The following is a 22935-nucleotide window of genomic DNA, read 5'->3' on the forward strand; positions in this document are numbered from 1 at the left end:
GTGGCTTCAGCATGCATGGCGGGAAAGCAGGGCTGTGGCCTTTAACTGAGCCAGTAAAAGCTCCTCAAGAAGGAGTAGTTAATGTCTTCATTTTTGCCTACACACCTTGGTGCTCTCCTATTAGGAATTTTTTCCTCTCCTGTGGAAATATTTTCCTGTCAGCAGACTTCTCTAAGCATATATATACATGCACTGCGTGTGTAGTAGTCCTTTATGTCTTCTCAGAGATTTTTGTATTTAGACATTTGTAGATAGCTGTTAATATGCTGTTATTAAAACAGCTGTAATATTCTGGAAATGAACAGCAGATTGGCTTTGTGAAAATTTTGCCTGTTGAATTTATCAAATATATATTAGGAAAGGTGTTTTTCAGGTAAAGATTTCTTAGAGCCGCTGTTATCATTGCATTATCATGATATCATTGCACTGATATTAATGGACACTGGAGGTGATCCACAAGGGCTGGTAAATAAATAAAAACCTTCTCCAACTGGTATGTAGGCTAGAATTTAAATATATGCATATTCCTACACTTACACTAATGAAGCAGAATTAAGTAGCCCATGAAAAAAGTCCTAAATTTCAGTGAATTTTGAATCCTACCCTATGATCAAAGTACCAACAAAAGTTTTTCATTTTTAACATTTCATTGCCTGTTTGCAGAATTTTCTGTAGTTTCATTTTGTCAAGGAGTTTGCATTAGGAAACAATAGAAACAGAGGGCTATCAGGAGGGACTTAAAGCATAGGATTAAGTGTGCTATGCTTCAGAAAGGAGCCTCTGCTAGGAAGAGAGGCCAGTGTGAAATTAGGTGACCTATCAGCAATATGAAAATGAATTGGAAGGCATGTAAGCATGGACTCAGTAGACAGATAAATTAAATAGGTTATAATGAAATGTAAATTGCCTGTTATGCTGCAGCTTTGCAGTTCAGTTCTTGAACAGACCCTTACATCCCCATATTTCATTTAAGAAGATTTTTACGGATGGCATAATTTCTAGTGGTGTGATCAGTGGGGACTTTGTCAAAATATACTTGGATTTAGCAGCTCTGCTCCTTAGCACAGAGAGTGAATGTGCTTGTGCTGACTTCAGTGGAAATTACCTGCAGAAATGCCTTTTCAGATCTAAAACTCTGTTCTTGCCCCCATCTTCAGGTCACTTTTATTTACATTAGTGTTCACCCATTTCAAACACATTAATGTAGCTTTTAAATTCCCTTTACTAAGGAAAACTGTTGTGGTTTAACCCCAGTCAGGACCTCAGCCTCAGAGAGTTGCTTGCTCACTTCCAACAGGATGGGGGAGAGAATCTGAAGTGTGAAAGTGAGAAAACTCATGCGTGGAGGTTAATAGGTAAAGAATCAGCCACACTCACTAAAAACAAAAAAGCAAAGCAAAACAAGGAATTCATTTACTGCTTCCCATGGGCAGTCAAGTGTCCAGCCATCCCCAGGAGAGCAGGGCTCAAGTAATGTTGTCTTGGGAAGACAAACATCATTGCTCCAAATGTCCTCCCCCTTCCTCCTTCTTCTTCCCCCAGCTTTGTATATTGAGCATGACACCATTTGTTGAAGGATATCCCTGGGGTCAGTTGGGATCAGCTATCCCAGCTGTGCCCCACCCAGCTCCCAACTCCTGCACCCCAAGGCCCATCAGTGGTGAGGTGGGGTGAGAAGCACAGAAGGCCTTGACTCTGTGTGAGTACTCCTCAGCAGTAAGGAAAACATCCCCGAATGATCTATGCTGTTTCCAGCACAAATCAAAAACGTAGCCTCATACCAACTACTCTGAAGTAAATTAACTCTATTCCAGCCAAAGCCAGTACAAAAACATGTTAGTAGAGCTGTAACATACAAGAGATTATCAAATTATAAGTATTTTTCCCATTAATAAGCTAATGCTAAATAGAGATGAAGCATAGAGAAGGGTCATTTTTCTTTAGTGAATCTGTATCCTTGCTGAGAAGAGTAGAACTCCAAGATCCATAAAAACCTTTATAAAACAGGATTTGTATTTGAGCAGCAAAGGCATGCCACCGTGTTTGCAAAATGTGTAGATGTGCTGGGGAGAAGCAATGGACATCATCTACTGCCTTTTCCCTTCTGAAGGAATGTATGTAGAAATTATCAAGTGGTTATGGGAGATGATGACATGTGAGACTTGTTCCAGGCTATCCACTTTATGCATAGGAAGGTTTAGTTAACAGTACGGCTGTCAGAAAGCCCACAGGAAATTTGCTCAGTTCAGCCATTACCTCACATGCATGTCCTGAGGTGAAGGAGCACTGCCAGCACTTTTCCTCCAAAAATTCTATGTTGGTCATAGCTCTTAGTTGCACAACTGCATTGCTAAGCATGGGAACAGACAGATTATGAAAAGAGGAAAAGACAAAAAAAAACCCAAATAAACCTCAAGGCAGAACTGCCCTCTGCAGCTGCTTTCTGGAAGCTGGCTGATACCTACACTCACATGGCTCCTCAGAGGACCCCTAAGTTCTCAAACACTCAAAGCATTTAGGAGATGACAAATGTGAGGGAAGAAGGTTGGAGATCTAGATTTTTCATATCCTTTTTCTCATTAAATATGCTTTGCTAGTAATAGATACTGCATAAAAATTCTCTGTGATCATCCTCAGCTTCTGAAGGGAAGATTTGCAAATACCACCCACAGTCAAACCTCCTGGTGCTCAGGACCATCGAACAGCATCTTACCCCAAGGTTTATCTGGGGTGGGTGCCCCCAAAGAGCTCTATAAGTAGCTCTCTGGCAGTAGCTCTGTAATACACATGCTTTACAAAATAGGCTAGTGACTACAAATTTTCTCCCAAATTGTTGTAGAGCTTTCAATATTTGCCTGAAGTCACATCCTGTCTTAAAAGCGTCATTTCTCAACTTCAGCATTTAAAAACATAAAAATACTTATCATTAGGTCAGCAATGGCTCTCCAGCCTATCCACATCTTTTTGCATTGTGTGAGCCTAAACTGAGCACCATGTTCAGGGTGTGTCCTGACGAGCACTGAGTGGGACAATGACTTCTGTGTCTCTGTGGTGATGCCCTTGTTGGTGCAGCCCAGCGCCCTGCTGGCTCTTTGTGCCACAGCAGCTCCACTCACTCACACTGAGCTTTTCACCCCCAGCACCCCCAGGTCCTTTCCACAGAGCTGCTCCACAGCCAGGTGGGTCCCAGCCTGTGCTGCAGCAGGTGCAAGACCTTATACTTGTCTTGGTTGAACTTCATAAGGTTCTTGTCAACCCACTCTCCCAGGCTATCCAGGTCTTCCTGCAGTGTGCATTTCCCTTCCAAAGAGTTCACTTCCCTACTCAGTTTGGTATCATTGTCAAACTTCATCAGGATACACTTTTGAAGATTGTACACAGGGCTGGGCCCAGTCTGGATCCCTGGGAGACTCCACTTGTGGCAGGTTGCCAGTTTGAAAAGGAGCTGTTTACCACCACCCCGTGTGCAACCTCTCAGCCAGTTTCCTACCCACTAGGCAGACCACTTGTCCAGACCATAGCACATGTTTCTCTAGGAGGAGGCCATGGGAAACCATATCAAAAGCCTTGGGAGAAACCCAGGTAGACAATGTCCATTGGTCACCTCCCCTCCCCATAAACCAAGCAGGTTACTTTGTCACAAAAAGCAAATTTGGTTTTGCAGGTTTGTCAGGCACGGCTGGCCCTTGGTGAATCTGTGCTGGCTTTTCCCAGTCATGTGCTTCATCTGACTTGTGATAGCCCCCAGAAGGATTCATTCTGTAATTTTCCCAGAGATGGACATAAGGCTAAAAAGCCCATAGATCTTTATTTAAGCCCCTCTTGTAGGTGGGGTTGTTACTATCTCTCTTCCAGTTTTCTGGGATATCCCCTGGTCTCCACAACTTCTCAAAGATTATGAAAAGGCTTGCAACAACATCAGCCAGCGCTCCTCACACTCTCGGGTGGGCAATGTCAGGGCCCGTGGATTTGTAGTGCCAAGCTCCTGTGACAGTTCACTTGCAGCACTTCCATCATCAGTGGCCAGTCTGTGTTTGCATCAAGCTGGAATTTTGCTCTGAAGGCCTGGGTCCCAACAGTGTTGGTAAGGACATGAAGGATGTGAAGGAACTGTCAGGAGCCACTGCCTTTACTGCATTGCTGGTGACTAATTCACCTCTCCCATATAACAGTGTGCCAGTATTTCCCTTCTATTTCCACTTGCTCTCTATGTACCTAAAGAACCATTTCTTGGAGGTTTTTACATTTCTGGTCAGTTTCAATTTAAGCTGAGCTTTTGCTATTCCAGCTCTATCTCTGCATCCCCTAGCCTTATCATTCCCAGTGGGTATTTGCCCCCTTTTCCATTTCTGGTCCCCTTCTCTTTTGGTTTTGAACAGGCCCAGAACCTCGCAGTTAAGCCAATTGCAAGCATCCTTTAAAACACAAAGGCTCCAAACGGCCAGCTGAATTCTCAAGGTACTCTAAACTTCCAAAATACCCTATTTGTCAGGAGTTTGTGTCCAGCAATATATTTTGAAAGGTGTTCCTGTGCTGTACACTGAAAATGGTAAAAACTTTGCAGAGAGAAATCTTTTTTTTTCCTTCTATTTATGAAACATAAATACAGTCAAACTCCAGACTTGTAAGAAGCTTTTAATATGCAATGCAATAAAGTAATTGATTGCATCTATTTCTAGCCAGGTCTCTTGCCAGGTCAACTCTTGTCCATGCTTTTATTTGTTGCTACAGTAAGTTGACGGAGTGCCGCATTTGTGTCAAAATTAATTCACTCTTAGTTCTCATTGTTTTACTTTTTCTCTAGTAGGCTTTAAAGTTGTTTAGGGTGTTTGTTCATTTGGTCTTAATCTTCCTGCCCCCTCCCTGCCATTGGTTTATTTTGCTGTTTCCCATCTCGTAGTTTTTCTTACAAGCTGTTCATTGCAATTCAACAGGAGAACATTATACATTGAGAGTATAGAAGAACAAACCAAATTCACTGCATTTAACAGTCGCTACAACTGACAATGATAAGCATCATCATGATGACATCATTAAAAGATGACAGGCATGGATGTGCGTTGATATTTCCAAGATGACAAGGAAAGAAATGTGGCAATTAAATGTAATAATAATATACATAAAGAAAAAAAATTAAAATCTGTGAGGTGGGTCTTGCAGTGCAAAGGATTTTTTTACTTATTAATTTTGTGTTGACCTTAAAAGAAAAGGGTCTTCCTAAACCACTTTTCGACACTTTCCTCTTCTCATTCTCCTTCTTTCCTACTGTAGTAGTGTTCTGGCCCTCTTCCCTTCTGTGTCCCCGTGGCTCCTGTTCAGTCTTCTTACTTCTGAGTTTCTCAGTCCCCAGCATTTGCAGCAGTTGGTTCTCTAGCAGAACAGGACAGGCAGTCTCAGGCATTGCTTCCAGCAAGCATTCTTCTGCTCCAGGCCCTGCAGCCCTGAACAGGGCTGGTGGCAGGGAAGGCTCCCATTTATACACGAAGTACATGGAGTGTCTGGCACTAAACACTAACTCACATCCACTTAAGCATGTCCAAGGGACAGTCTGTCAGAGGCTCATAGCTCTGCCCAATCTACTCTACTTCTGTTTTCCTGAGGACAGCAGAATATGTTTCTAAACTCAGAGCAACACCCCATGAAATGTCATTTCTTGTTCCAATTCACGAACAGTTATTAACAGACTTATTTAGACTTTTTTTGTTCTCCTCAGTAGGGACAAAACTATGTATATGGACCAAACAGTGGTATAGAAGTACATTCTGAGAAATAGAAATATTTTTCCTATGATATTTGGAATTAAAAAAATGACCTTGGCCTGACAGTTACCACTGAAAATTTTAGTCAGATCAGTTAAAATCTGGCAAAAGTTAGAAGTGAATAAATGCAGAACCTGGTTGTTGAAAGAGTTAGGCCCTTTGCAGGTAGTTCTGCCAGCTATTTCATTATGAGCTGGAAGAAAGATGAAATAGTACTTTAATCAGATGTACCATTTGTTAAACTGGAAGGCTCTTGATAGTAAGATAATCTAAAAGGAATTAAGTGGTTTACTTACCTTGGGAAAGTCACACAGAAAATAATATGAAATCCATATTAGAAAAAGCAGACTGCACAATATAAACAAGAAAAATCATTTTGCTTAGCAGACCTGACAAATTACAGCAGACAGCAATTGTACAGGTGTTTGCAATGTGACACCTCCTTGATTTCAGGCACTTAGCAGAAGCTGTCTGGTTATAAGTCTGCTTGTCCTCATTCCAGACATAGCTCATAAAAAGGCAGAGAATACAGGATGACTTTCTAGATTTCAGGAGGGATGAATTTTCCTCTTGAAATACATTTTTCTCCTTGCTGGCTCTAAACACAAAGTGTTTAGAGAAATTGTGCTTCATTTTAAGTGCCAAAGTGATCTGTACTTGGTCTCCAAACAGATCACTTGAAATTTTCAGCCATCTAAGAGCACGAATAGGAGGTGTGTGGCTAAACATACACCTTAGCTATTTATACGCAAGGAAGTCTCAACCTTTCTTCCTATTCAGCAGCCCAGTAAATCCACTGGTCTTCAGGCCATCTGTGCTGTTGTGGGCAGCCACTAGGACTGGAAAGAGGCTGAAAAGCTTTGCAGAAGCCAGCCCCGCACTCCTGGGGCACTCAGCTGTGCCCCACGAAGTGCATGGCTTAGTGCTGGGACCACCTGTAAGTCATGTAATGTGCTGCACTGGGTACTCACTCACCAAAGAAGAAATGAGAGATTTTTGAACAGTTGTTGCACACTGGGCAAGAGCCAAACCTGTCTCCCTCGTCAGGGATGATACAGGTCAAAGCTCATTAGCACACGTGAGATGCCCACCCACAGAGCCTCTCTGCTGACTAAGCAGCTTCAGTTAACTAAATATGATGTAACTTTGCCAAGGGACTACTGTGCCCAGCTGAAGGGCAGCTTTGGCAGTGCTCTTACAGTTCCAGCATTTCAAGATTCATTAATCACTTTTCTGGTGTAAATTTATGCCCCAGGGGGATTCCGTTCAAACTGAGTCTGCTCTCAGGGCCTTTTCTCTCAGCTTTGCCATCTTAACAATTCTGCATAATTCCTATTTTTGTTTTTCTTACCTGATGCCTGCTTTTTTCTTTTGTTATGAGGGATAGGCATAATTAAGCTATCTTACCTTTTAAATCTCCATTAAAAAAACCCCAAATACTTTCTCTTCTTCTGGGTGGCCATTTACTCTCCCTTGAGGTGTATTTGGTGCCTGACTGACCAGATTTTAATGCTAATTCAACCGTTCCCTCCCCTCTGTCCTCAAATAAGAATAAAGTTCTTTCCAGAAAGTTTTTCTGAAACAATGATCAGATATTATTAAAATAATCTTGAAAAGCTTGCATTTTGTTTTAATCATTATAGGTACATATATTTTTTATGGCCATTTGGGTAGTGGTTTGATTTTTTTTACTTCTGAAGCAAATATTTAAACAGAATAAAATCTCAGCTACTTTCCTCAGCACCTTTAGAAAACAACTTGAATTAGGAGCTGTCACTTTCTACATTTCAGCAGGCTTTTAGTATTTTTAACTTTGTGTCCTGGTTTAGGGCAAATTTGAGAGGAAACCTCTGAATAGGGTCTCTTTGGAAAGCAAACCCAAATGGCCCCTCCCACAGGTGGTCCAGGAAAAACAACTTCCTCGGAGAAAAGTGGAAAAAACTATTTATTTAACAAACAAAATGCCCACAAGCATAAAGAATGAATAATATGAAACACTAAAAACTCTCACTGCTCCAAAGAGAGATGGCAAACCTGAGAAAATCCTTCCCGTGGATGGCTCAGCTCCCTCAGTTTTTGTCAGTCCCAGTCCCTCCGGAGGCCCAGGCCCGGTGGGCTGCAGGTGCCGGCCCTCGGTGCTGCTCTGGGGCTTTCAGTGCAGAGCAGATTTAAAGAGTCCCAAGAAAATGGAAAAACAACAAACAAACAAACAAACAAAAGTCCAGGGAACTTCTCTGCCTTACATAGCTAGAGTGCAGGAGTGAGAGCTGTTTTCAAAATAACTTGGCGCTTCTTCGTTCCCTGCTTTGCCCTCAGAGCCAGTCTTATAGGCACAGAACTCAATATACAGCACAGGCAGAGCAGATGATTGGGGATACAAGCATCATAAAGTCACCCTAGGACACTTTGATTTCCCTCCTGACTCAAAATTGAAGTTTTTCATTGCAAGCATTCCAGTATGAGTTGTAAATGCACCCAGAGAAACGCAAAACAAAACAAAAAAGCCACAAAAAACCCCAACCAGCCAACCAACCAAAAAGCTTTAGCCAGGAAGCAAGACATATAAAGGGCCACATTAATAAAAATCATTCTTTACCAGTGAAGAATTATGAAACTGAGCTGAAGAGATTATTTTTTTCACCCAACACCACACAAAGGTAGCTGGGTTTTGTGAGAAGAGATTCTTCTGTGAGTCACAGCAATCTCCATGAAAACAAAACTACCTTGTTTGCAGAACCTCTCTCCTGGATTCCCTTTGCTTCGCATCTCAGTAAGAACCCGGGGAAAAGCCAATCACCCTTGAATGTAAATAAAAATGAGTGCTGGTTTAGGGAGCGTTCCTTTTATCTCTGCTGGAGTTGTGCATAGAGTATTTCATCCTTTAAGGTGTGTAGCAGAATTTACTCATGGGAATAAGGAAGTCACTGAAGCTGATACCCTTCAACATAGAAAAAAATGAGTGGTTCATGGATTTAATATTAAACCAAGGAATGGGCTACTTTGATCACTGAGTTTGATCTCTTAACTTGAACTTCAAACATTAGCAAATAGTTGAGGAGCTTAGTAAACCTTAAAAGTAAGGTTTCAGCCATTAACAAAATAAAAGTCATTCTCACTGTGATCTGTATTTCCTTGAATTTCAAAAGGATTCACATCTGGGGCTTGTTTTGAATATATCTCTAGTTAAAAGAAATCCCTTGAAAGTGACTTGTTCCTTCCTCTAGTCTATACACAATGTCATTTTTAGTAAACAGAAGATATGTTTCATTTTCTTTTTGAAAAATCACTGTGGTAGTGAATCTATAAACAGCTTGCAGGGTTTATAGAATTTGTCCTCAGGATGCTTTTTGGGTACTCCAGGTTGAGGCTCTGGTTTCTTTACATCCTGTTATTTCTTTCTTTTTAAACGTCAACACTTGACATACCAAATATAAAAGTTGTGGTCTATTTAACTTCTAGCTCCTCCTTTCCCATAATACCTACTTCTCTATTTGGAAGCTGTTTTCTTCTCTTGACAAGCCAAGTGCAAATTGTCCAGCTTCAAGAGAGACTAAACTGCATCTGTCTACTGAGGAAAAAAAATATATAACACATAGCTGGAACGCAGATAACTGAAACTGGTCGCTCAGACAATTGCTTCACTTGATCAGTGATCCTCCCTCCACTCTGATGGCCTCTGTTGTTTGCATCCCTGTAGACAGTGCAATTACATTCTTGAAACAGTTCAGGATTTTAGCCCAAATTTATTTTCTTTTAAACTAAATTTCTTGGTAAATGTGCACTGAACACTACCTAAAAACCCCTTTAAAAATTTTCCCCCACTAATTTTCATTTTATTTTTATCAAATTTTACCATTTCCAAATCCACTTGATATGTGGCAAGGTACTGGTTGCAGTAAGATAACCACAGTGCTAAAACAGAAAAAAAATTCATTCTTCACCCTGTGTTCAACTCTAATAAATGCAATCACCATGTAGTCTTTATAGTATTTTGTAAGTTATGGCAGAGGGTGGCTTTCTGGGATGATGTGCCAGACAATACTTTTCTTTCTCAAATTAGAGGTTAAGCCCAGCAGTAGAAATTTATCAAGCAAGACACATTGCATCCCAACCAAATAAGGTGCTGATGGTCATCTGGTTGTTGATACAGCAGAGACTCACAGCTCTTGGTGAATGAGAAACTCAGAGGGAGTCAGGAGTTGTTTGCTGGTGCTTCTCACAGACCACAAAAATGCTGTGGCTTGTGGCATCTGAGTCTGACAGAAAAAAATCATGAATTCATGAATACTGAATTTACTACAGCAGTACCCCAGCAATGTTGTTAGAAAGCCTAACTCATTGTTATTATGGAAAGAATACTCAACTGTGTTTATATGTTCTCATGATTTCTAGTGTGTATGATGAGGATAATGGCAGGAGCAAGTGAGATAACTGTTATTAATTTTACTAATTATTTGCTGGAATGAATAATTGTGTATGTCAGTGTAAAGTTTGAAAACCTATCACAAATATCAACTGTAAAAACTTCAAACTTAATAATAGAATATCCTGAGTTGGAAGGGACCCACAACAATCATTGAAGTCCAGACCCAATGATCACACCAGGTGCCTGAGAGTATTGTCCAAACACTTCTTGAACTCCATCAGGCTGTGACCACTTTCCTGGGGGAGACTGTTCTAGTGTCCAACCATCCTCTGGGTGAAGAATCTTCTTCTAATATCCAACCTCAACCTCCCCTGACACAGCTTCATAGCATATTTAATGTGAGGATAAGTATTATCTTTAACAAAACTACTACCTAGATATTTCTCACAGTCTTTTTTTTTCATTTTTGAGATTTTTAAAGCATGTATTGCATAACCCTTAAAGCACTGAAATTGCTTTCACTTGTGGTCTTTTTTTTTGCCAGTCACAGGAAAAAAATAAACTCATACCTACTCCTGTCTCTTTCTATCCTTCTGTCTCCTTCTACTCCCCAGTCTTCTAGAAATCTCAAGCAGTCTCACTGGGATCTAAATTCAAGCTTTTTTGGTTAACTTTACACCTCTGTAGGCTTCAGCCTTTGTACAACAGCCCACTTTGGGTGCAACACTGACTTGACCTTGTTTTTCATCTTATCTTCTCATGTATCCTGAGCTCTTTTGGCTGTTCTCCCTTCAAAGAGCGGTTGCCTTCAGTAGAAGTAAACATAGTCAATAAGATAAAATGGAAGAGGTAGAACATCCTTGCAGGGTGGAAGCTTATTCCCGAAGTCCTAATTTACCTTTTCATTACTTTAAACAGTTTTAGGTAACTTAATTAAGAACAAAAGAGCAAAAGAGGTGCACTTTGCTATCTTTGACTAACTCATTTCTGAAGAATTTAGACAAGTTAAACAAACTGTAGTAAAAGTCAATACGCGTAGTTTAGGTTACTAACTCGGCATCTGCTTCAGTGAAACTGAAAGTGCCTGGCTCAGGAAAGTGAGTTCATCTGCTTACAAGACAATATACAATGAATGAAGATACAGATCTGCCAGAAAAGATCTGCAGAGGAAGGCAATGGCGTGGTCTGGCTTTGGCATCTTCCTCTGTGATGAGCAGGTGTTACATCCCCCTGGGGAAATGGTTTCTTCTCCCTCAGGGACCCCTGGAACTCCTGTCATGTAGTCTGACCCTTCCTTCCCCTTCTGACCCCATTGGCTGTGTGCCAGCTAGCCCCTCCCTCAGAGACCCTGAGAAAAAGGGACCCCTGTCCCCCAGGCTCTCTCTCTCTCCTGGGACATCAACCTGGAATAAAGGACTTGCAGCTAAAAGGGTAAGAGAGCCTCTTTTGAATTCTTATCCTGTCTTTCTTGATATAATCCTCCTAGGCCTGAGAAGGGCTGAGCTAGCTGAGACCCTTGAGGGGAATAAGGAGGAAAATATCAAGCAGGACACCTTTGGGAGTTTTGAATGCTTTCTTAAATTGCATAAAGCCACTGGAAAATTTAGGACCATCTGTTCATTCATGGCCTCTTCTAAGGACAGACACGTAACAAGATAAAGGTAGTCATAAAGGTACATCGTGCACAAGTTAAGGGCATGCATGTAAGGACTGGGGAAGCAAAAAGAGGAAGCTTGTGGATTGGGCATGCAGATGCATTGCAAAAAACCCATTTTGGTCAAAGACCAAAATCCTCACTAATATGCCCAAAAAATAGGCAGCCCTTTGCCTTTCCCCTCACTAACTCATGATTCATCTGGGTGCCTCCAGAAGAAGGTAGATAATCCATGCTGAAGGACTCTCCAACAGTTCCAGCAGCAAGGACGGAGCACAGCACCCAGATCTTTGTGGTTCAGTTTAGGCAGAAGGTAGCTGGTGCCAGGGTGCCTGAACTGCAGCCAAGCTATAGGTGCTCCATATGTGCCTACTCTGGAAATGCATCTCTCTCCCGTGGTGATGGGCCACAGACAGTTGCTGTTTGGCAGCTAGAATGTGGCCACCCTATTTTGTGGAATAGGAAAGCTTTGTATTGCACGTATAGAGCCTCGTACCTGGGGCCTCAGGGTGAGAGCACATCTTGGCTCACCCTGGGCACACCAGTGGAGAAATAACCTTCCAGACTAGATGAGAATGTATCTACAGGTTTAGGCAGTCCTGAAAACTTGGTGTACAAAATCATAGCCTGGGACTAAGATTGGATCCTTGGCACCAAAATTTGGATTTAGGCACACTGAATTACACAGTAGATGTACATCTAATACTGTGTAATATTCTAATACTTCTAATTCTAAATAGAAGTAATTCTAATACTTCTGAACAAATTTGATTATTTTGATTATTTTTCTTTGCTCTCAGGTATGCTGTTCTAGCATCCAGGTTTCTCACTGGTCTGTTTAAATGCTGTACCTGTAGGATGAGGGCTGATTTTATTTTGAGGGATTGTCATCAGTCAAGACTTTAAGAGAAGAACAGACTACAGAACAAGATGAGCATAAACCAATGCCCAGTTGTTATAATGCCCAGTGATGCTAACTTCCTCTGAAAAAGAATGAGGACAAAATATGAGAAAATTCATTAAATCAACTGAAAGGTTACAAAAATGAAGTCCGTTAAATGATGCAGAAACTTTGCATATATTGTTATCCCATTTCTTTTTCTGTGCCAACATTTTTTTCCCCAAGTGCCAGATCCTTTCCTCGTTAATCGTCTTCAAGGCTCCCTTTGACACTTCAAGAAGACAGTTGTTTACAGTCACACACTGAGTCCATAGCAGACCTTGGAGTGGTAATTTGTCATCCTACCAACTAGGCTACAGCCAAAAGCTACTAGGTCATGCCATTTCTTGATACTACTAGTATTATTTTATTATACATCTTTTTAGTCACAAAGCTGTATAAAATGTTGAACACAGATTCTTTTGCTCAGAAAATAGATTTAATATATTTTTCTAAGAGCATTCCTTTTTTCTATGACTGCACTTGATAATAGTAACCCAGGCTTTTCAGAGAAACATTTTCAATAATCAAACACTATAGCTAAATTAAAGGACGTTATTTAGAAGAAAGTTGCATCTTTACCTAAAGAAATGCTTTTAATCAAAGGTACCACTTTCCTCCATATTACAGAGCAATTATTTATGTATTAGATTTTAATCTGATTTGCACAATTAAAAATTGTAAAAAAAAAAAGTCTTCCTTTGGATATGGAGAGGAAATATAAATATGCCTGTATGCAATGAAAAGTACATAACATTACTCAGTTTGCATGGCTATGAAAATTGAAATATTGAGGCAACAGGAAACGGTTTAGCAAACTTCCAGATTCCATTCACCAAAGCTAAAGTTTCCTCAGAATAAGATTATAGTATTCCATCATTAAATTAGATTGAATCTGTATTTTCTCTTATCTGCAATAGTGCAACTACATAAAAGTGATTTTGGAAAAAGGGGATAGTTTGGTGTACCATTCTTGTTAAATACCGAGCACTCTCTGATCTGTATTTTAATTTTTACAATAAAGACTGCTAAGACTGCGTTTGCTATCAAACTGTTTTGTACAATGTAATTTAAAAGCTTAATATTTCGGCAATGTGAGAGAGAAGAGATAACAATGTACATCCATAAATGTAACAAATATACATTATAAGACATATATCCCCCATGAAAACAAGGTCATTTTTATTGGAATGACTTTCCTTGGGCTCCAGCAAAAAGCCAACACATAGTTACTGCTATTTTAAGAAAAAATTTAGAAAAGGGGAATTTAGCCAGCTCAGTAGATAATATTCACAAAGAAAAGCAGTTTATAAGAGCTAGTCATTTGGATGTTAGAGGCAGCTCATGTCCTCTTCTCTCAGCATTTAGTTCCATGTTTGAACATTTGAATAAAAAAAGAGTAGAAGTTCAGAGCAGGGACATGTAAATTCAATTGAGAGTATATAATCAATAACTGCTTTTAAAATAAAACCTTTTAGTAAAAGTATTTTATCTTAAAAAAATTATACTGTATATCTGACTTTTATATTAGCTGTCTATGCAAAAAGAATTTGGAAGAAAAACAAAACAATGAAATCACTACTGGTAAGTCCTTTTTTTTTCAGACTAGTGCACTCTTTCAGTGCTAGGCAGTGAAGATAAACCGTGTCTCTGATACTGTTTTTATTACAGGTTTGGATTACAGATTTCTTTTCAATGACCTGTCAAAATTAACAGGTTCCTTGTTCTGTTCACAGTTTATCAGGATGCCCCAGAGCTACTTCAGCAATGAAGAAAGCAAAGCTGTCTGGAGAACAAATGCTAACAATAAAGCAGCGGGCCAGTAATGGTAAATTTTTAATCATTACACTCTTAAATACTAATTCGCTGTAAACTTAAGTTACCGTTACTCTATTGCTTTTCTTCCTACATGTATAAATCCACTCTATATAAATTGTGAATTCACTGTCAGTAGAAGTGAAACCAGGTCTTATGCCCTAGAAACCTGAGCCATGAGTAGAGTAGTCAGACTGAGTTGTGTCTATATAAACCTAAAACTCAATATTTCAAAGTAGAACATACCATTATAATTTGCTGGTTCACATCTCATTCAGCAAATAGTGATAGTCTTACATTGTTGCAGGATTCAGAAGAGAAAAAAGGTTTATTTCCAAAATGTCAATTCCTCCTGAGCTCCCTTGAATTCGTTTGAACCTATGGCTCTATAACCTCTGGCAGATGGAGATGGCTTTGTGCTATTTAATCTGCAATTATTACTGGGAACCTTGAGTTTCAGGGACAATGATGAAAGTACCTTGGATGAAAGTCATGATAGTTGATACTGGTAGTTGAAGTGCAGTAAAAGCAAAATGTAGGTGCTTCAGTTCAATTAAGTAATATGATAAAGACTTGTCTGGGAGATGGCTCCGTCCTGAGTTTTCTTGGAAAACCATGTAGTCACTTAGTCTGTGGCAGTGCATGCCTTCTTAACTGTTGGTGTTACCTGCGTTTAGAGCCTCAGAGCATTTGAACGCAGTGCAGGAGGCACCTCGGGACACATGGCCAGCACAGCTGGAGAGAGCAGTGGCTGTCTTTGTTCAAGACCTTATCACCAGGGAGTGCAAGATCTGGATGTTGCTTTCTCTACAACCTGGGTAGTATTGAAAACTATAAGTATCTGCCATGCCCAGGAAGAATGCCTTAAGGAGTAATTTGTGGATATTTTGGCTACTTGGACACATAACCTGCCTGAGCAACCCTGACCTTCCATGATGAGGCAACTGTGTCAATGGACAAGGGAAGGGCTACAGATGTCACTTACCTGGACTTCTGTAAAGCCACAGCCATGGTCTCCCACATCCTTCTCTCTCATTTGGAGAGAGATGGATTTGATGGGTGCAGTGTTAGGTGAATAAGGAATTGGTTGGATTGTCACATCCAGAGGGTAGTGGTCAATGGCTCAGAGTCCCGATGGACATCAGTGACAAGTGTTGTCCCTTAGGGTCTGTATTGGGATCAGGGTTATTTAATATCTGCATTAATGACATAGACAAAGGGGTCGGGTACACCCTCAGCAAATCTGCATATGACACCAAGCTGTGGTGCAGTGACACTCCTGAAGGACAGGATGTCATCCAGAGGGACCTGGATAAGCTGGAGAAGTGGCCCATGGGAATTTCATGAGGTTTTACAAGACCAAGGGCAAGGTGCTGCACCTGGGTTGAGGCAACCCCCGGTATCAGCACAGGCTGGGGATGAACAAATCCAGAGCAGCCCTGCTCAGAAGGATTTGGGGGTGCAGGGGGGGTGAGAGGCTGGACATGACCCAGCCCTGTGCTCTCACAGCCTGGAGAGCCAAAAGTGTCCTGGGCTGCATCAAAGGCAGCGTGGACAGAGGTGAGGGAGGGGATTCTGCCCCTCTGCTCTGCCCTGGTGAGACCCCACCTGCAGGGCTGCATCAGCTCTGGGGTCCCAGCACAGGAAGGACGTGGAGCTGTTGGAGCGAGTCCAGAGGAGGCCACCAAGATGATCAGAGGGAGGGAGCACCTCTGCTGTGGGAAAAGACTGAGAGAATTGGGGTTGTTCAGCCTGAAAAAGAGAAGGCTTTGAGGTGACCCAATTGCAGCCTTCCAGAACCTAAAGGGATCCTACAACAAAGATGGAGAGGGACTTAGTGACAGAAAAAAGGGGAAAGGGCTTAAAACTGCAAAAGAGTAGGTTTAGATCAGATATTGGGAAAATACTCTTTACTGTGAGAGTGGTGAGACACTGGAACAGGTTGTCCAGAGAAGCTGTGGATTCCTCATCCCTGGAAGTATTTCAGGCCAGGCTGGATGGGGCTGTGAGAAACCAGGGCTAGTGGAAGGTGTCCCAGCCCATGGAAGAGGGTTTAAAACTAGATAATCTTTAAGGTCCCCTCCAACACAAGTCATGACTTCTGTGATTCTGTGAAATCTTTGCTATGAGAGTCAGGCACTGTGGGAAAAGGTGTGAAAGATTGACACCAGCAGAAGAATGAGAGGGGGAATACCAGTTTCTCTGACTGTAGGTATTCAAGTCACACTTTGACGTGAGAAAAAACAGATCCATCTGTCTCTTCTCAGGATTATTTTATTCTTTGTTATATTAATTATAAGGATAGATAAGTTAAAACTGTTACAGTTTTTTTCCTGTCTGAATTCTTAGAAATGCAGATACTTTTAAAACTCTGTGGCTTTTAACAAACCATTCTGAGCCTTCATCAAGCATTAAAAACAACTGCAGAATCACAATATATCCCAGTACATCAACAAAATTTCTCTTTGTTGAGAATTAATTCTGAGTTAGTTACAGGCTCTCTAGATAATGCTGTAATATTTAGAGATACCAATAATAGAGATTACCATGTTAAGATTTTTTACTTTCCTTTAGAAGATCTGAAAGTGAACACATACTTTAAAGAAATTACATATAACAGTGGTGCGAAAATTGTTGGTGCAGGTTCATTTCTTATAATATAAAGTCAAATGAGTGTGTATAAAGTTAAAGGTCCTCTTGATCTTCCAGGCATTCACAACACTTTTCACTGGAAAATTACTGCAATTTTAAAAGGAAAGGTAGTGTAAAATACTTTTTTTTAACTGCAGAATGAAAGTTTGAAGAATGCTTTCTTTTTCTTTTTTGCTTGAAATAAATTGATTTTCAAATATGGTAATAATTCATTCACTGAACTCTGATTTAAACGTTATTTTAACACCCCTTTTATTTTTATGTTACACAGGTATAGAAAATGATGAAGAAATTAAACAGTTAGATGAAGAAATCAAAGAACTAAATGAATCCAACTCACAGATGGAAGCTGATATGATCAAACTTAGAACTCAGGTAACAGTTTTATGAAGCCCTAAATTCAAGCTGCTTTTTCTACATGACTGATTAAAAAAATACAGGAAATATATTATTCCCATTCGTGTTTCTTATATATTGATATCTATGCATCATTTTCTATTTATAAAATCTGAAAACAGTGTTCATTATGCAATTTTCACATCAGTTACTAACAGTAAAAAACCAAAAAGAACTCAGCAAAATACATTCATTAAAATAATGGCAAAACATGATCTGTCATGGTCAGCTTGGTATTTCCCCTTGATAAGGCTATGCCTTTCTAATAGCAGTTAAAATATTGTGTGTCAACATGGTCATTAACATAAGCTAGAAGGTGAAGGCGCCCAGATGAACAACATGGCTTTTGCTATGTCTTAGAGAGGAAATTTAGACAGAGAAGTACCTGTTACACCTCATGATGTGATACCCTAAATGCAGCCCTTGGCAGCAGTAGTGGTTCCAGAGATCTAGCTTAATTCTTTTTTCATTCCACATAAATTTCTTGGGAAAAAAAAAAGAGCAGAAAACTTAACATTAGACTATTAACTAAAATTCCATTATTCAGCAGTCGTAAAACTGGATTAAAAAAACAAAAGAAGAAAATCACTTGAATTCCCCTAGAATTTTTCAGTGTCCAGCATAAATTCTGGTGCTTATCTCTTCACATGATTTGTGCACAGATACCAACAGCAAAATTCATCACAGTCATCATTTGTCAGACTTTAGTCCCATGATCATAGTCACTCACCCAAATGACATCAAAGGAAACAGAGTAAACCATTCCTTGTTACTTCTTTGTCTGCTGCTTGTGGAGGTGGGCACCATGTTCATTCTCCTTCACCTCCTGTATAGTCATAAATACAAGGCAGGATCTACTTCTTCAGCTTGGTTTTTATTTGATTTCTAAACCTTAGCCAGATTGATACTGAAACCTCACTCCTACTTTATGCCTGCATTCAGAGTTCTGCTGTCACTATTCAGCCATCATAGGATTTGATTCATGGTTTACACCGTTTTCTGATGTGACCAAATATAACTGTAGGGTAATGAGGACAAAATCTGTGAGAACATAAGATAAGAATAATCAGTGGCAGGAAAATTATGTATAAGAATTTGGTCATAAATTTTGAATCTGTCAGCTTCCAATTGCCTAATGCTTTCTTCTGCTTAATACACTGAAGACATTCACATATGGACAAATTTAACTGAGTTTTTAAAAAGTGTGAAGCAGTTTGGCTGTTACATGTACATTAGGTAAATGCTCCAGTTGTCAGTAATTTACTGCACTTTTAATTTTATATTTGGCTAGATGAATTGAAAAATAAAGCCATGATAACCCTATCACAGGCATGAACATGTACTGAGTTTCGGAGATTTATCTAGGAATTGCACATCAAGCTTTGATCTGAAATGAGTACAGAAGCCATACTTTAGTGGTCTCAGTTCCAGCTTCAGACTAGTGCCGTTGCATATTCTTAGAAATCAGATTAGGCACTTTGTGGGACCAATGAATGTTCTTGGTAAAAGAAAGCTCAGCTGGTGATTTTACTATTAAGTTAAAGGGACATTTTTCACACTTCAGTGCAGCAGATTTAGAAAAAGGGTAAATTAAAATGATTAATGGGATTTTAAGAAGTAGAGGTACAAGAGACCATGAAGACATTATTTTGTCCACCAGTCATCTTTACTTTCTAGGATTTTCCTAATCTAAGCCTGACAGGTGCTTGTCTGACCTGTTCTTTGTTTTCCGTACTAGAAATTCCACAATCTCTGGGTAATCTGGTCTAATACTTAGCTGTTTTTACCCAGCTAGCAACAAAAGCCTTGCAGAGAATCCCGAGTTAAACTTAACAAGAAAATTCAGAGGCCTTACCTTTGAATTCATTCACTCTCCTGAAGATAAGAAACATACATTTACGACACATAGAGAGTTACATCATAATCATCATCAAACTATTAAGAGGATCAAAGTCAACAGTCCCCTTTATTTGCAAAAGTAAAATTATATTGGACATTTTTTTGCTGATAAACCTTGAGAAAATCATTGTTCAACTCAGATTTCAGGAAGACTTGACAGATGGGGAATGTGCAATGGCAAAATAGTGGAAGTTATGTGAACACCAGAAGTAGCTTGGCTGTTATCGAACAGTCTTGTTTGATACAGATATGCAACCCAAATAGTAAGTGCCAGTGAAAGTTTTTCATATGACAGGAACAGGAAATTCTTCCATGTAGAAATTTTCTATTTAATAAAGTGAAAAGTCAAGCCTTTTTCTTAATTGGAGCAGTTGTAAGACTCTCCTTTACTCAGCTACCTTTTTACTTAAGACTTTGGAGAAAGTATTTTTAACCTAAGATCTTCTGGTAAATTTGTTCAAATTTAGCATGCACATATGAGAGGAGCTGAAACACATAAAGGGGAGAGGGGAAGAACAAATCTGGAAATAATTGTGTGTTTCATACAAGCAACAGATTATCTTATTTTCAGAATACATACAAGTAAACATTTCTTAGAGTAAAATGTGGGGAGGGAAATTTCAGCCTTTAAGTGAACAAATACAATAATTAAATTTAAAACAGATGAACTTAGAGATGCGTACTAAGTGAAGTAGTGAGATATGCTGATCATCTGCCACTGTATTTGCAGATACTCAGCATCTCATGAAAAACGCAAAAAAGATGATTCCAGTTGCAATGCTCAGCTAGGTAGAAAAATCTGTAGAATGTCACCTCCTACTGAAGTTAGTGTGAGATGGCTGCAGTATGCCATACTGAACTGAGCCTTCATTGCCATCAGACTCCTCATTCTGATCTGTAATAAAAAAAGAAAATTAGAATAGATATTAAAGTACGACTTGACTCTGAGAAGCACCTGTGAAAGATGTTTTGCATTTGGATACAGCACTTCCCTCCAGTACAAACAGGCTGAAAACAAAATAAAGAGGAGGATTGTCCAGGTTCGAAGACAAAGAAAGTATTTTCCTTACTGACATATTTGGTGGAAATAGCTCAGAATCAATTAATTGTGACAAAACTAAGTCCTACAATATTGGCAACTTGGATTAGCTGCAATATGCACCTGTAGTCAAAGCAAGAGATACTTGGAGACTGTTTATGTAGACACATCACTTTTCAAAGTTACTTCAGTCAACTGGTGGGGTGTATTTCATAAGTAGACTGAAAGTTTAGGTCCAAAATAAAACGTGATACCTCTGACTACCTGAATGTGCCGCCAGTTTCTAAACATTTATTCACCCATGGTCAAGTTAGTATGCTCTTATGAACATATACCCTTCTGCCTGTTACTACTGCACAAACCTCTGACCTTCCCATCAGCATTTTAATTGTATCAATTCTTCCATAGCTCACTCTCGAGGCCAGTGTAGAAATGGATAAACCTCATTTTGAGAATTCAAGCCCTTGTGTTCTTTGGCATTTTTTTCCACTTCACTGGCTTCTTTTTTCTTGGCAATGCATATTTTAACCTACACACACCCAGAGCACACTGTACACTCAAATAGATGTTAACAGTTATCACTCCATGTGGAAAGTAAGAACAGGGCTACAGAGGAAAGTGCAGCCAGATGTGAGTGAGCTCTGCATGTGCTGATGAGCTGGACATAGGCTAGTGCTCATCTGAAATCCTTATAACTCCGTCAGCACAATGCTCTCCACAAGCTCAGGGAAGCTTTCTCTCAGCTTTTAGCTCAAGCAGGGCACCATGCAAGGCCATAACTTATGTGTCTGGTCATCTGGAAACACAGGCAGATCACAATCTCAGTTGTTTTCACCTGTACATGAAGCGATGCCACACGGCTATATGCAAATATTCTTTGGTTTCTTCAATTTTAAAAGTCATTGTATGTATTGAAAAACTTTCTGAATTTGTATATACATTGCAATAACATGCAGTTGTTCAGCTTTCAAAAGCAGCCCTGTGAGTTTGCACAGAATCATATTATACTTACAAAGAGCTAAAGACTGGCAACAAGGAGCAGTGCATGCTTAATTAACAGGATATATGTGTAGCTGAAAATATAAGAAAAGCATGACTTAGTGCAGAGTGCCCTTAAGATTGGCTTCCAGGAGTTTAACCGCATGGGTGAACTTGCAGAACTAAGGTCTTTAATGCCCTTTCAACTGTACAAGCAAAGCTCAAAATGAGTGGAATCAAATCCAAGTTCATTCACTCACTATTACCAGCACTGAAAAGACAAGCTGTTAAAGTTATACAACATACAATGGCAATAAGAAAGCCTTAGTGATGATAAGAACTGCAGACTCAAGCAAAACCTTTTAAAACATGAATGAATAGACCTTTTCTCCTTTCCCTGGTATTTCTGTTCTCTCTCCCTTCAAAGAATGCATGCTTTGTACCAGTTTGCCTTATATTACATTGTGCCCAAATTTGTCCATTTTAGATTACCACAATGGAGAGCAACCTGAAGACGATAGAAGAGGAGAACAAAGTAATTGAACAGCAAAATGAGTCTCTTCTTCATGAATTGGCCAATTTAAGCCAGTCTTTAATTCATAGTCTAGCTAATATCCAGCTGCCACATATGGTAAGTGATTGAGAGCACAAGTTAAGGAATTTGGCGATCTTCAGTTCACCTCATACAGTAGATACCTTTTTTTTATGTTTATGTTTCATCAACCAGTTGGATATTTGTGGTAACAGCACTGAAACCATAGAGATACATTTAACTGCTAACAGACATGGAGGGCCTGTTCCAGTGTATCCTGTAACATTAAGTAAGAACTAAATAGGCTTTTTAAATATGATAAAAATGGTGGCAGTATGCCTTGCTAATATGTTATGCTTAAATTAATATACGATTAAGAAAATAAAAGTTGTATATGAACTACTATTTAATATCTCGTAGGAACCAATCAATGAACAAAATTTTGATGCTTACGTGACCACTTTGACGGACATGTATACAAATCAAGATCGTTATCAGAGTCCAGAAAATAAAGCCCTACTGGAAAATATAAAGCAGGCTGTGAGAGGAATTCAGGTCTGAACAGCTGCTATAGTGATGAAAATCTTGCTTAAAAAAAGGATGCCTCTTGTTTTTTGCTGCTGTAATTTACCAGAAAGTGTTATATATTTATTTCTGTTTGAAACAGTGTTATGCTTACAAGACTTCATAATGATTTTATGTCTTGCTTTAAAGATAGTAACTGCAGAATAGTTTTTTGAATACATTCACATTTTGTACGTTTTCATATAAGCTGACATAGTGTGATATGCCATGTAATGTTTATAGCTGCTAATGTATGCACATTTTTGGGGTATATATATTTCTGAAGAGGTAAGCTGATCAAAATAAATAGAGTGTAAATTCTTTTTAATGCTTTAGTGATT

The 22935-nt window shown here is 39.5% G+C and overlaps 1 protein-coding gene across 4 annotated transcripts in view; it reads left to right on the plus strand.

Moving 5' to 3' along the window:
* Positions 1 to 22935, plus strand: part of MYT1L (myelin transcription factor 1 like) — a 128874-nt gene that overhangs the window by 105683 nt on the left and 256 nt on the right. For 2 of the 4 annotated variants that reach the window (XM_063389254.1, XM_063389261.1), the window contains exons 17-20: positions 14456 to 14547; positions 17458 to 17561; positions 21986 to 22129; positions 22451 to 22591. In XM_063389254.1, coding sequence (XP_063245324.1) covers positions 14456 to 14547; positions 17458 to 17561; positions 21986 to 22129; positions 22451 to 22591 — 481 coding nt within the window. Of the gene's footprint in view, positions 1 to 14455; positions 14548 to 17457; positions 17568 to 21985; positions 22130 to 22450; positions 22592 to 22935 lie in introns of those variants that run through there. The other 2 variants (XM_063389265.1, XM_063389270.1) reach the window with 2 other exon arrangements.

Source organism: Prinia subflava, chromosome 2, assembly GCF_021018805.1.
Source record: "Prinia subflava isolate CZ2003 ecotype Zambia chromosome 2, Cam_Psub_1.2, whole genome shotgun sequence".
NCBI lineage: Eukaryota > Metazoa > Chordata > Aves > Passeriformes > Cisticolidae > Prinia > Prinia subflava.